Raw genomic sequence first — 13,845 nt, forward strand, 5'->3', positions numbered from 1 at the left:
GATAATTAGGAATTGAATTTTGAGTACCGACTTTTCAAAAGTGTACCTTATTTAATTGCAAGTTTCTGTGATTTAATTTTCTGTTATGGCTGTGTTGAGCAACTGGCGCTCCAAATCCCTGAAGATTTGCCAAGAGGCTCTTATGGGCTGGTGTGAGCTGGCTCTGGCGTGCACACAGGGCCTGCCACCCAGCCCAGGTTTAATGACCTTTTTGTTCCTAGCGACTCTCTACCTTTAAATGATGTTTACTGCTTCTTGTCTGGCACCTCCTGGTAGGATGTAAGCTCTGTGATGAGAAGCGTTTACGTTAGTCTGGCTTGTTCGTGGGCCTATTTCCAGTGCCTAGAACCATGCCCAGCGCATAGTAGGTGCCCAGTAAATAGCGGTTCTTGAATGAAAATAAGAAAGAGGATGAGGTTCATAACACAAGGATGTTGTGCAAATTAGAAGCAACACGTTGTGACAACCGATGTGTGCCAAGGAGGCACGTTATCGCAGGCCAACTGGGCTGGTGCCTGTGGGAAAGGAGGGTATTTGGAGTCAGGGGGTGATAAGTAGAAATAAGTAAATAAAATGAGTTCAGGACCTGAACTCAAGGGTGTGATTAACTCAACTCTCCTCACCTAACATCTGATCAGGAAAAAGAGGACCTCTTTATTTGCACCGTGTTTTCCCAGGAAAACAAGGCTGGGCTTTGCCCTGCTTGTCCTGGGCCTCAGCAGGCCCTACTCACAGGACCCCAAGATGAGGCTGGGAGAGGGGTGGTCCTGCTCAGGGGGTCACACTGCAAGGCTGGGGAGTTTTCTTCCACCGCACCAGGTATGGTGGATGGCACGGGGGCGGACCCCCTGGGGGATACTATGCGCCTTGGGACATGGCTCCTGGCTGGCCGTGATCAGACCTCTATGCATGTCTCTGTTGAGTGCGTTAAATGAATGGGTGAATGGAATTTAAGATTGTTAAAAAATTTTCTTTGAGCTTTTTATTTTGTATTGGCGTATCGCCGGTTAGGGTCCCTGGTGGCTCTGCGAGTAAAGAATCCACCTGCCAATGAAGGAGACTCGGGTTCAATCCCTGAGCTGGGAAGATTCCCTGGAGGAGAAATGGCAACCCACTCCAGTATTCTTGCCTGGAGAATCCCCTGGACAGAGGAGCCTGGAAGGCTACAGCCCAAAGGATCGCAAAGAATTGGACGTGACTGGGCGGCTAAGCACGTAGTTGTAGCCGATTAACAAACAATGTTGTGATAATTTCAGGTGAACAGCAAAGGGACTCAGCCACACTATATACGTGTATTCTTTCTCTCTCAAACTCCCCTCCCATCCAGGCTGCCACATAACATTGAGCAGAGTCCCCTGTGATATACAGTAGGTCCTTGTTGCAGGATTGTTAAAATTTTATTCGTAGCATTTATCTGGTTTTTAGAGACGCTGAGAGCTTTGAAAATTGTCTTCTTCAGAATGTGGTGCCATTCAATGCCTTTGTGTTCATGCTCCTGCTCTGGTGTCTTGGGGTACCCTGCATAACGAGGGGGAGGATGTAGGGGTACAGAGAGAACCCCTGAAGGAACTGCTCTGGGAGAGGGGAGTTCTGAGCCAGGGGTCAGGATCAGGATGCTGGGGGTCTGAGGGAGGAGGAGCTGGGGGCTGGGGTCCCTAGGTCTTGAGTGGGAAGGGCAGGGTCTGGGGAGCATGTGGGCAGGTGATGTTCTGTCCCGCCAGCTATGATCCTCTCTGGATGGTTCTCTGGATCCAGGTGTGATATTTGCACAGGTTGGTGTAGACGCCGGGGTAACCAGGCTGGGCACAGCGCTCCATCCCCCAGGACACAAGGCCCTGGAGCTGCCCTCCACACACCAGGGGTCCCCCGGAGTCACCCTGATGGGGAGAGGCAGAGATGGAGACATCCATGGACTGATAGCCAGAGCCCTGGCCGCGGGGAACCCGAGAGGCAAAGATGTGGGCGGTGGGCTGAGACCCCTGGAGATCTCAGCCCCTTGTCCCGTGTGTCTCGTGGGCTCCTCTTCATCTTAGCTCTGCATCTAGAACACCGCATATGTGTTTCCGCACCGCGTGTCTCTGGAGCCATTGCTCAGGGATGGATTAAGACCCCCAGACCCTGAGCACAGCTTTCCAGGGCCCCATATGTAAAGATGGCAGTGACAGCAGCGATTAGAGCTCTGCACTCTTGCCGGGGACGAGCTCATCCCATTCCACCCAGTCCCGCTGACCCCACGGGACAGGAGAGGAAGCCGAAGCCGGAAGGCTAGGTCCATACCCAAGGGTGAGCAGCTAGGAGACCGCCTGGCTGTGACAACCTCTCTTGGTCTCTGGGGGTGGGAGGGGGGCCTCCCCTGATCTTCCTGCTCCTGAGGTCCTCTGGTACCTAAGTCCCAGCCTGGAACAAGCTCCCTCCCCAGGCTTACTCCCTGGGGCTCACCTGACAGGAGTCCTTCCGGCCTTGGGGGACCCCTGCACAGACCATGCCCGGGGTGATGGCGCTAGAGTAGGCCCGCCGACACTCCTGATCCGAGAAGATGTTGATGTCCACGCATTGCAGAGAGTTGGGGTACCTGGCTGGGGGAGGCACTGAGGTGTTAAAATGAGGTCTACTCTCCAATACGACCCAGAAGTCAGGACCTGAGACCCTCCTCCTGCAGACCCAGGAGTCCTGACCCTCAGCCCCTCCTCCATCAGACCCCAGGGTCCAGGCGCCCAGCCCCTCCTCCCACAGACCCAGGGGTCCAGATAGCAGCCCCTCCTCCCTCAGACCCAGGGGTCCAGATCCCAGACCCTTCTCCCTCAGACCCGGGGGTCCAGATGCCAGCCCCTCCTCCCTCAGACCCCAGGGTTCAGGCCCTCAGACCCGGGGGTCCAGACCCTAGCTCCTCCTCCCTCAGACCCAGGGGTCCAGACCCCAGCCCCTCCTCCCTCAGACCCTGGGGTCCAGGCCCCCACCCCTCCTCCCTCAGACCTGGGGGTCCAGACCGCAGCCCCTCCTCCCTCAGACCCAGGAGTCCTGACCCCCAGACCCTCCCGACTCAGACCCAGGGGTCTGGACCTCAGCCCCTCCTCCCTCAGACCCTGGAGTCCAGACCCCAGCCCCTCCTCCAGCAGACCCAGGGGTCCAGACCCCAGCCCCTCCTCCCTCAGACCCGGGGGTCCAGGCCCCCAGCCCCTCCTCCCTCAGACCCGGGGTCCAGACCCCAGTTCCTCCTCCTGCAGACCGAGGGGTCCAGACCCCCGGCCCCGCATTCCCGTTGCAAGACCCCTCACCAATAGGACTGGAGGTGGTGCCCCAGCCTGACACAAGGCAGGAGGTGCCGGCGCCGGCGCAGGAGCTGGCCACGGAGATGGGCCGCACCCCCGGCCCCAGCCGGGCGGGCCGCTCCAGCTGCAGCAGCATCAGGTCGTTGTCGTTGGTCCGCGAGTTGTACTGGGGGTGTGGCACCTGACGGACCACGCGCAGCACCTGCTGTGTGGCCTCCGGGATCTTCAGGTTGTGCTTGCCCAGGGCGACTCGAAGGATCCTGGCCCGCGACCCCCAAGGGTAGTGCTCTTCAGGATGCGAGCTGGAGACCCCGCCCCACCCTCCAGCCATGCTCCCTCCCCAGGAGTTTTCCTCCAGGTTAACTCTCCCCCTGGGCTTCCCAGGCGGCTCAGCGGTAACGAATCGCCCTGCCACGGCAGGAGACACCAGAGACGCGGGTTCCAGCCCTGGGTCGGGAGGATCCCCTGGAGGAGGGCATGGCAACTCACTCCAGTATTTTTGCCTGGAGAATCCCCATGGACAGAGAGGCCTGGTGGGCTACAGTCCAGGTTCACAAAGAGTTGGACCCTGCTGAGCACACACACAACCCTCCCTCTAACTGCAGGCAGAAGTGTTTCCTGGAATCTTGGACCCTTGCCTCCAGCCTGGACACTCTCTCTGGGCCCAGTCTTATATCTGCCCCTTCCCCTGGTGGGCTGTGGTCTGCCTTCTGAGGTTTGGGGCTTGCTGGCTCTGCCCTAGAGTATGCGCCTGGGTCAATACTCTGTGTTCTAAAGTGAGGCTCTGAGCTGTGGCTCTAGGCTCTAAATCAAATTGATCTTCTGGAGTAGGAGCCAGGCAGGCTCTGCAGTTCCAGCCTGGCTTTTGGGCTCTAGACATCCTAAACTTTTGACTCGAAGCTAAGAGTTGCGTTATAGATTAAATCTAGATGCTAGCATACTTTCTAGATACTGGTGTGAGCTCCAGTTTCTAGGTTGAGTTCTGGGTTCTTGATGAAACTCTGGTTTAGGATGTGGGTTGTAGACAGTGGCTTGAGCTCTGTGGTCCAGCTGGACTCGGGGTTCTAAACATCAACCTGCATTCTTGATATTAGGTTGGGCTCTGCTTTAGATCAAATTACAGGTGATAGTCCGGATTCTTGGTTCAAGATTCTGGTCTGAGCCTTTGACCTCAGGTTGGGCTCTAGGTTCTGGAAGGAGCTCCAGACCATGGTCAGAATCCCAGGTTCTAGGTGTTGGTTCCATCCTGGGCTTTATGTTCTTGACTCTGGGGCCTCGGTTCTACACTGAACTTCAGTTTATGGCATTAGATCTGGTTTATGAGCACTGGGTGAGCTTTTGTCTGGACTTTGACTTCTAGTGTGGGGTCCAGGTTTAGGTCTAGAAACTGGGAAGGGCTCTGGGCTCTCTATGAATCTTTAGCTTATGGTCTTCATTCTGGGATGGAGAGAGCAGGTTGAGGTCTGGGTTCTAGGCTGCTCAAAGAAGAGCTATAGACTAGACTCTGGATTAAATGTTGGATCTAGAACAAGCTCCAGGTTCTTTATCCCGTGCTCTGAGCTGCAAGCAGGTTTCCAGATTCATGGCTGGACGGTGGGCTCTGAACCTGACTCTGGATTCCAGGCAGTGTTCTGAGAGGGGGTCCTGAGTGTCTGAAGGTAGCTGTGTCCTGAGTTCAACCACCACTCCCAGTCTTAGCCTCTGTGTGGAGCTTGGCCTCTGGATGGATGTCACGTTTTGTGTTAGGTTTTAGATTCCATGCAGGACTCTAAGCTGGTGTATGGGTTCCAGCTGGCTTCCCAGGTGGCTCAGTGGTAAAGAATCCACCTGCCAATGTATGAGACGCAGGTTTGATCCTTGGATCAGGAAGATCTCCTGGAGGAGGAAATGGCAACCCACTCCAGTATTCTTGCCTAGAAAAATCCTATGGATAGAGCAGCCTGTTGGATCACTGTCCACGGAGACCCGAAGAGTCAGATGTGACTGAATGACTGAGCACATGATCATGGTTTCTAAACAGCTGATCTGCTTTTAGAATCTAAAAGCAGATTCTAGATTTATGGCTGGCTTCCATGTTCTGGGTCTGTGGTTCTAGGCTCTTATCTAGATCCCAAACTAGGATCCAGCTAGTACCCTGGGTTGTACACAGGGCTAGACTCTAGAATTCACGTGGCAGAAGAATTAGGAAGGAACCACTCACAGGCGGGCGCAGTGAGCAGCGGTGATGACCCACTGGTCGGACAGCAGGGACCCTCCACAGAGGAAACGACGCTGGGGGCCTTGCAGGAGGGCTGCCTGCCACGGTTGGGAGCTCCGGATGCATGTGTAGCCACCGATGATCTTCTCATCCCCTTGGTTCTGGGCCACAGCTAGGAGAAGGCAAGGGTGAGCTGGAGTGGGGGAAAGCAGGTAAACAAAAGCTCTCCCACCCTGCCCCTAGCTCTCTAGGATGTCCCCCACAAGTCCTCCCTATGTTGCCTAATCCTTAACCCACTCATCTTTATCTACCCCACCCTGAATGAGATATGCCCAACAGTGCCCCCAGTATTGTCCCGACACAACCCGGGAGTTTTCTGACACCCTCTCACCCCCAGGCACCTGCATAGCATCTATTATGAGGTCCCAGAACCACCTCATCCTCGGCCCTGAGACTACCGCTCCTGACTCTGCTTTCCCATGCATGCTTCCTACGATCACTTAATGCAATATGCCACAGCTCTGCTCAGCAATCCTCTAACACCTTCAGGGAGCCCCCTGTCCCTTCCCCAGACTTCTCACTCTGTGTGTGGTCCCCCAGGATCACACAGGGCCTCCAGGTTACCCCTTTCTCCCTACACCCGCTCTGTATACCACACCACTGCCCCGCCAGGAGCCCACCACCCCATCATCATTTCTGCCGTCACTTAATTCTTCCCTAATACAATCAACAGGGCTTCCCAGGTGACTCTGTGGTAGAGACTCTGCCTGCCATTTAGGAGACAAAGGTTCGATCCCTGGGTCGGGAAGATCCCCTGGAGGATGAAATGGCAACCCAGTCTAGTATTCTTGCCTGGGAAATCCCATGGACAGAGGAGCCTGGTGGGCTACAGTCCATGGGGTCGCAAAGAGGTGGACACGACTGAGCGGCTAGAGAGCAACGCAGTCAGCAAGTGTCCCGCTGGTACTTTCTCATAAGACTCGGTCAAGACCTGATTGTTTTGCTCAATTCCTCCCTTGATTTCTCACTATCTCTTGATGTTGTTGTTCAGTTGCTCAGTCGTGTCCAACTCTTCACTATCTCCTACAAGTCTCTGGACCCTGCGATACTCTAACACCTTCACCACTTAGAACTTGGGCCTTCCTCTAGCATGCTCCTCAACCATGGGCCCCAGACTACCCCCCACCCCTTCTTGCCAGGTGAGCATCTCAGGTCCCCAGGGCCCTTCCCCATCTCCCAGTCTCTTCTCAGAGTCCAGCTCCCCGCCCACCCACTGTCTTACCTACAGCCAAGATCTGAAGAGCCATCAGCATGAGGAACATTCTGAGAGCTGGTGGCTGGATCCTGGCAAATGCAGAGAGAACGTGAGGGCCAAGGAAGCTGCAAGAGACCTAGAGGTTATAGGTTATAGGCGAGAGAGCCTCTTAGAGACTGAGACCCTTAGGGACACGGGTTGTGGGACAGAATAGAGGCCAGAGACCAGGAGGGCAGGGTCTGGGCCGTGGGTGGGGGGTGGGGCTCCTTGTTGGCTGGAGAGGATGCTGAAAAAGGCTCAGGGCTTGCCTTGATGTCTCCTGTCTGGGGGAGTGGGGGTGGCATCTGGCTTCCTTGTCACTCTCCGAGGCCTTTTATCCCTGGTCTGAGTAGCTGGCCCTGCTCCTTCCTCCACCCTTCTGAGTTTTTTTTTTTTCTCTCTCTCTTTTTTTTTAATTGCCTATTTCCCACTCCAGGATCCCTGTCCCATCTCCTCCCATCTCACCTCTGGCCGGAGATCAGCCACAATTGTTCATGAGAACCTGCCTACCTGGCGGGGGAAGGTGTTATAATCTGGGAGGAACCTAGGGAGGGGGAGACTCTGGGGCAGGGTGGACGGGGTGGGGTGGGGTGGGGTGGGGGGACTCGGGGGAAGGTGCTGGGAAGGGCCGGGAGAGGGAGGGACAGAGGCAGAGACAGAGGCAGAGAGAGAGACAGGCTGCCCCGGCAGCAGAGAGGCAAGGATTTGTGAGAGAAGTAGCAATAGGAAGAGGGAGAGGAATATGGGCCAGAGAGACGTGTGAGAGGTGGAGAGAATTTAGGGAGATGGAGACTAGAGACGGGGAAGGAGGAGGCAGACAGAAAAAGACAAGATGGGTTGGGGTGGGGCGCAGGGACAGGGATTCACGGAGAGATGAGTGTGGGAAGAGTGACAGACAGAGGCAGAGAAACAGAAGGAAGGAGGGGAAGACAGAACAGAAACAGGCAGAGAAAAGGAGAAAAAAGCACACAGAGAGAAAGGAAGCAGAGGCGCCCCACCCTTCAAACACACACGTGAGAGATGGCAGCAGAGACGAGGGGAGGAGACCCAGAGAGGACAAGGAGGGACGCAAAGACCCCGAGGAGAGACCAGGCGGAGCCGGGGGAGAGGGAGCAGGGGCACAGGGGGCACTTGAGAGAAAGGGGAGACGGGGAGGCAGAGAGGAGAGATGACGGCCACAGAGGGGTGGGGCTGGGAGCTGCAGGAGACGGGAGGTGCTGGGGGCACCAAGGTTCTGGGTGTCCTGTCTCCCACACGTTCTCATTCTGTGGTTTTCGCTGTCCTGAAAGGTGGGGGAGCAGGGGCCCTGGCAAGGAGTCGGGGAGGGAGGATCAGGGCAAAACGGGTGCCCCCCAACTCAGGCTCTGCAGAGAGGTCAGGGAGAGTGGGATAGAAGGACCCAGAGAGAAGGGGAAGGGACCCAGAGAGAGTGGGGACAGAGACCCAGGGAGAGCAGGAGAGACAGAGTGATGAGATGGGGGATGGGCCTGGGGACCCATCCTAACTGTTGGGCAGGGCCCCGCCACCCTCAGCTCCTCCCCCAGGCTCTTAAATTCCCTAATGACTGCAGTTTGTCTCAGGGCAGTCAGTCGGGTCTGGACCACCTCAGGGTGACTCAGGAGGTCAGCTGTCTGCACTCTCCCCACTGCCCCCCAGCGCCCCCTCTCCCGGGGGTCTGGCTCCCAAACCACTTTCCTCCCCTTTCCACCTGGACTGCTGCTCCCCCACCCCCTTGCAGAGGCACTCAGCGCCCCCTTTCAACTGTTTTCCCTTCAACTGGCTTTGCAGAGAGGCCACACTGCTTCAGGCTGAAAACCTTGGTTCAGGCCCTGGTAGACCAGAAGGGTGAAATGCACAAATAGAAGCCCTTCTGCCGAGAGAGAATTCTCTGTGGACAAGGCGGGGGTGGGGAGGGGTGGGGAGGGGTGCTGTGGAACAGGCAGCTGCTCTGTGAGGGCTCAGATGCTATAGTGCGTTTTATTTTTGTTTTGGCATGCAGAATCGTAGTTCCTCGACCAGGGATTGAACCCCTGTCCCTCCCTGCCTCGAGAGCATGGAGGTTTTTTGTTTATAATTCATTTTAATTTTTAAAATTTTAATTTCACTGAATGTTTGACATTCCATTTTATAATTTATTTTTAATTGGAGGATAATTGCTTTACAGCGTGTTAGTTTCTGCCTGTATAACAACGTGAGTCAGCCTTATGTATAAGTATATCCCCTCTCTCCTGAGCTTCCCTCCCGCCCGCGTCCCACCCCTCTAGGTCATCGCAGAGCACTGAGCTGAGCTCTCTGTGCTATAAAGCAGCTTCCCACTAGCTAGTTTACACGCGTGCTCAGTCGTGTCTGACTCCTGGTGGCCCCATGGACTGTAGCTCACCAGGCTCCTTTGTCCTCAGCATTCTCCAGGCAAGAATACTGGAGTGGGTTGCTGTGCCCTCCTTCAGGGAATCTTCCCAACCCAGGGATCGGACCCCTGTCCCCAGCACTGGCAGGTGGATTCCTCATTGCTGTACTGCCAGGGAGGTCCCAGAGGGTTGTAACTTGAAGGACTCACAGGGATCCCCTGCTGAGCTGGAAGATAAAGCCGAGATCTCTTCCTAGAAAGAATACTCGGCTAAAGCAGAAGGTCTCAGTGAAACCCAGGGAGCCCAGGAAAAAAGTGCCGGGGATGTGGCCACAAACAGGGCTCCTCCGTTAACTGGGTTACCCCCCACCTGTCCCAGCCCCTAGATACCTCAACGTCACTGCCAGGTTATTCATTCCCTTCCAGCCACACTCCATTCTTGGTTGCCTTGCTCCCACTCCACCCATTATGGAGGTCCTCAAAAAATATTTGATGACTGAATGACTGGACACACGGCCACAGTCCTTGCCTCCCGGGAGCTCACAGTCTGGCAGGAAAGGTCAAAGAGGCAACAGGAAACAGTCTGGTGTGATGTGTGTTCTGATTGGATGGCGGGGACTATCGAAGGTTCTGATGAAGCCCCAGGAGTAGGGAAAGGGCTCCTAGAGGGTGGGCTTTCAAGTCAGCACTGCGGATGAGTAGGAGTTCACCAGGGGGATGGACAGAGTGAAGAGAGCAACTCTGAGTAGAGCTCTTCAGATGGGAGGGCGGTGCAAAGCTCAGAGTGCTAGAGGGAGAAGTGATCCCCCAGTGATTCTGAGCAGGGGAGAGAAGAGCCCTTAGGGTCCTCACTGCAGACCTGGGCTGCCTCTTAGGGGAGCTTTCATGTTGGAGACAGCGGTGGGGTGTCGCTAGCACCAGTGGAAGGTGCTGGAAACCAGACCACTGTCCCACTCATGTGGGGAGACTGAGTAGAGTGAAAAGACCCGGGGCGTCTGCTCAAGACCCCACGGAAGATCCTCAGCTTAGGGGGCGAAGGGCCAAGAAGGAGAACTGGAAGAGCTAAGAAGGAAACCAGGAGAGGATGGCGTCAGGGAAGTTAAGATGAATTTGAAGAAGAGAGTGGCACGAGGGTTGGACCCAGCTGCGGGGGACGACCCGTGAAGGGTTAAGTCTTGGGAGCTCCCTGGCAGGTATGCCGGGCCCTAGGACACGTGCCTAAGCTCCCTGTCCCGCCACCCTCGAGAGTTTTTATAACCCTTAAGGCTCCAAGATGTTTGGTTTCGGCAACATTTCATAGAAGATAGATTATCTTATTGTGTATATTTCATAGAAGATAGATATTCTGATTGTGTTCTGTATACAATGGTAAGGGTCTGGTGATTGTATCCTGAGATTAAAAAACAACCTTGTGAGTGCCTTAAGTCACGTACTTTACCCTATATATACCGCAGCACAATAAAGCAAGGCATCAGCCATTTTGGTCTGATCCTCTCAACCCCATCTTTTGTCTCTCTCTTATTTTCTTAGCGGGGACGCTCCGTTCTCTCCCTGTGCAGGTGCGACTCTTGCTTGTGCTGGCCGCGGCAGGTGGCGCCCACCCAGCGAGGTGGCCACTGGGACTGGGAACTTGTTTTGTTTCTTGTTTTTTCTTTTGGCCTTGTGTCATGTGGCATCTTACTTCCCCGGCCAGGGATCGAACCCGGGTGCCCTGCACTGCAAGGTAGATTCTAACCACTGGACCACCAGGAAAGTCATTACATCACCAAGTGTACAGTCCAGTGGCAGAAATACTTCCACTCGGCTGTGCAACCATTACCATCATCTGTCTCCAAAACCTTTCCATCTCCTCTGACGGCATGTCTGTCCCCATGAAAACAGCAGCTTCCCAACCTCCCTGGCCCAGGCCCTGGTAGACTCCATTCTACTTTCTGTCTCTGTGAATTCGACACATTTCAGTGAGCACAATGTCTTCAAGGTTCACGTGACATGCTGTAATGCATCAGAATTTCCTTGCTTTCTAATAATCTGGTAATTTTCTTTTTGGCAGTGCTGGGTCTTCATTGCTGCACGCAGGCTTTCTCTCGTTGCGGCGAGTGGGGGCTCCTCTCTCGATGCGGCGAGTGGGGGCTCCTCTCTCCTTGTGGCGAGTGGGGGCTCTTCTCTAGTTTCGGCGAGTGGGCCTCTCCCTGTGGTGGTTTCTCTTGTTGCAGAGCATGGGCTCAGGTGCTCTGTGGTGTGTGGAATCTTCCCGGACCAGGGATCGAACCCGTGTCGCCTTAACCACTGGACCACCCGGGAAGTCTTCCTTTCTCTTTCTTTTCTCCTTCCTTTCAAAGGCTGGATCATACATCTTTGTATGGATGGGCCACATTTTGTGTGTCCTATTTTTTAAGAGTTATTTTGGGCACAGGCTAGACATTTTAGGGACGAGTGTTTGTTTGTATTTTCTGGCCGTGCTGGGTCTTTGCTGCAGTGCCTGGGCTTCTCACTGCGGTGGCTTCTCTCGCTGCGGAGCACAGGCTCTAGGCACGTGGGCTCAGTGGTTGCAGTTCCCACGGTCCACAGCACAGGCTCAGCAGTTATGGCATGGGCTTAGTTTCTCCGTGTCATGTGGGATTTCCTGGTGGTCCAGTGGTTAAGAATCCACCTTGCAATGCAGGGGATACTGGCTCGATCCCTGGTCCGGGAAGATCCCAGGTAACTTTCTTAATGTGGGCTAGATTCTTTCATTCCTCCTTCCCTGCCCCCGCCTTCCTATCTCCCTTTCTTCCTCTCCCTCCTTCCCTTCAACAAGTATTTCTTGAGTACCTATTATACATCAGTCACGGTTCTAAGTGCTGGAAAGTGGAAAGTGTGTTCAACTCTTTGCGACGCCAGGAACTATACAGTCCATGGAATTCTCCAGGCCAGAATACTGGAGTGGGTAGCCTTTCCCTTCTCCAGTGGATCTTCCCGACCCAGGGATCGAACCGGGGTCCCCTGCATTGCAGGGGAATTCTTTACCAGCTGAGCTATCAGGGAAGCCTTCTGAGCGCTGAGGATATGGCAGTAAACAAAGCAGACAGACATCTCTGCCTCACTGATACTTAAACCCTGGAAGCAAAAGAAAGTTAAATATAATATATAATATCACAAGTCATGAGTCCTAAGAAGAAGAAAGCAGGGAGGGGACTTCCCTGGTAGTCTAGTGGTTAAGACTTCACCACTATCTGTAGGGGGCATGGGTTCGATCCCTGATCAGGGAAGAGCTAAGATCCCACATGCCACACAGGCAAAAAACAAAACCAGAAAACAGAAACAATATTGTAACAAATTCAATAAAGACTTATAAAAGGGTCCACATCAAAAAAGAAAATTCTTAAAAAGAGAAAGCAGGGAGGAGGTCAGGGGGAAGGCGCTCTTTGAGGAAAGACCTACAGGTTGGAGGGACATGGGGGTGGGGGGGCGCTGGGGGTGATGGCCGCATCTGCAAAGGTTCTGGGGTGCAAGGGGGTCTGATGTGCCTCGGGACCAGCGAGGAGGCCAGCGTAGCTGGAGAAGCTGAGCCAGGGGAGAGAAGAAAGGGGATGAGTGCAGTGAAGTCGTGGAAAGTCCACCTTCGCTGGGCTAGGTACTCTCCTGAGCCGGTTTCACAGCCAGACGAAGGAGGCTGGGGGAGTGGGGAGTGGCCCGTCCAAGGTCAATCGGCGGGTAAGCCCCGGAGGACGGGCGGCGCACTGGGCTCCCCGACCCTCTGAACCCTCTCTATTGTCTCCGTGATTTGAGCGTCAGTTTCATCTGAACCCTTACTTGTGTGTCCAACGCCGTTTTAACGCATGTTTCGTCAATTACCTCGCCGAACCCTTCCCACGGCCTCATGAGAAGGGTGCTCTTATTATCCTCCGCGCGCAGGTGGGGAAGGGGAGTCGCCCGACCACGGTTACGCAAAGTGGTGCGGTGGCCCCGTCGTCCAAACCCGGACGGCGGGCTCTTCCCCACCGCAGGGAGCCGGATGCCTGAGAACACAGGGGCGGAGGGTGAGCCGCCCCGGCGGGGGATTAGCTCCAGACAGAAGGAAGGAAGCCTCTCCCATTGTTGGGGAAGGAAGCAGGAAGGGGTGGGGGTCAGGTGGCCGGGACGCTAGGGCCAGCTCATCCCGTCTCCAGGGGGCACGAGCTTGGGGAGGTAAGGGTGGCGGGTAGGTTCCCAGGTGAGGTTGGCGACCAGGAATTTAACAGCGGCCTCTTCTGAGCAGCTGAATGGTTCTTGTTCGTTTGCCTCCAGCAAAGAGCAGGCGCGTGCAGGGCTGGGTGATTGGGAGGAGGGATGCTGAGAGCGGGGAGATTAAGACAGTGGAGGGCCAGAGGGCGGGGGGCCGTTAAGAGGGCGGACTGTGAGTGTACAGGAGGTGCAGAGAGAAGGGGCTCGGTTGGTGGAGCTGCCGGAGTGTCTTGGAGGTAGACAAACAGGTCCGGCAGAGCTCTGGAAGCATGGGAGGGAGGCTGTGGTCAGGGAGTGGGATGTGGGATTTTGTGGGGTTTTAGAGGTGGAGCTCCTCTGGATGCAGATATAGGCTAGGGCGTGACCTTGGGAATAAATGGCGGGACAGGTAGACTCTGGCCGCCTCCAGGGACTGTGAAACCCCGCGGGCGGGGTGGGGGGCCCTCTCTCCAGGAGGCTTCTGACTCCCGGTCAGCAAATGCCTGTCTTGACCTCCACTTATAACTACAAATCTGGCAGGTTGTCTAGGACTTTG

At 55.2% G+C, this 13,845-nt stretch overlaps 1 protein-coding gene across 7 annotated transcripts; it reads right to left on the reverse strand.

Annotated features, from left to right (window-relative positions):
* Nucleotides 1-1,363: 1,363 nt before the first annotated feature.
* Nucleotides 1,364-7,849, reverse strand: KLK14 (kallikrein related peptidase 14). Of its 7 annotated transcripts, none has more exons than XM_042231089.2 (6): nt 7,226-7,849; nt 6,749-6,810; nt 5,470-5,638; nt 3,276-3,529; nt 2,440-2,576; nt 1,364-1,877 (listed from the first exon to the last, which is right to left on the reverse strand). In XM_042231089.2, the coding sequence occupies exons 2-6, from the start codon at nt 6,786-6,788 to the stop codon at nt 1,722-1,724; spliced, it is 756 nt and encodes a 251-aa protein (XP_042087023.1). In that variant the 5' UTR covers nt 6,789-6,810; nt 7,226-7,849; the 3' UTR covers nt 1,364-1,721. The 7 variants fall into 7 exon arrangements, with proteins under 7 accessions (XP_042087023.1, XP_042087022.1, XP_042087025.1 ...); XM_042231088.2 differs by having other exon boundaries at nt 5,470-5,659; XM_042231091.2 differs by having other exon boundaries at nt 6,749-6,846.
* Nucleotides 7,850-13,845: the final 5,996 nt, after the last annotated feature.

The sequence above is a fragment of the Ovis aries genome, chromosome 14, assembly GCF_016772045.2.
Source record: "Ovis aries strain OAR_USU_Benz2616 breed Rambouillet chromosome 14, ARS-UI_Ramb_v3.0, whole genome shotgun sequence".
Classification (NCBI taxonomy): domain Eukaryota; kingdom Metazoa; phylum Chordata; class Mammalia; order Artiodactyla; family Bovidae; genus Ovis; species Ovis aries.

Coding starts and splice junctions, on each gene's coding strand:
- KLK14 (XM_042231088.2), bottom strand. CDS start 6,788: ATGTTCCTCATGCTGATGGCTCTTCAGATCTTGGCTGTAG. Junction 2,577..3,275: donor CACCACCTCCAGTCCTATTG/GTGAGGGGTCTT, acceptor TGCCTCCCCCAG/CCAGGTACCCCAACTCTCTG. Junction 1,878..2,439: donor GCCGGAAGGACTCCTGTCAG/GTGAGCCCCAGG, acceptor TCTCCCCATCAG/GGTGACTCCGGGGGACCCCT.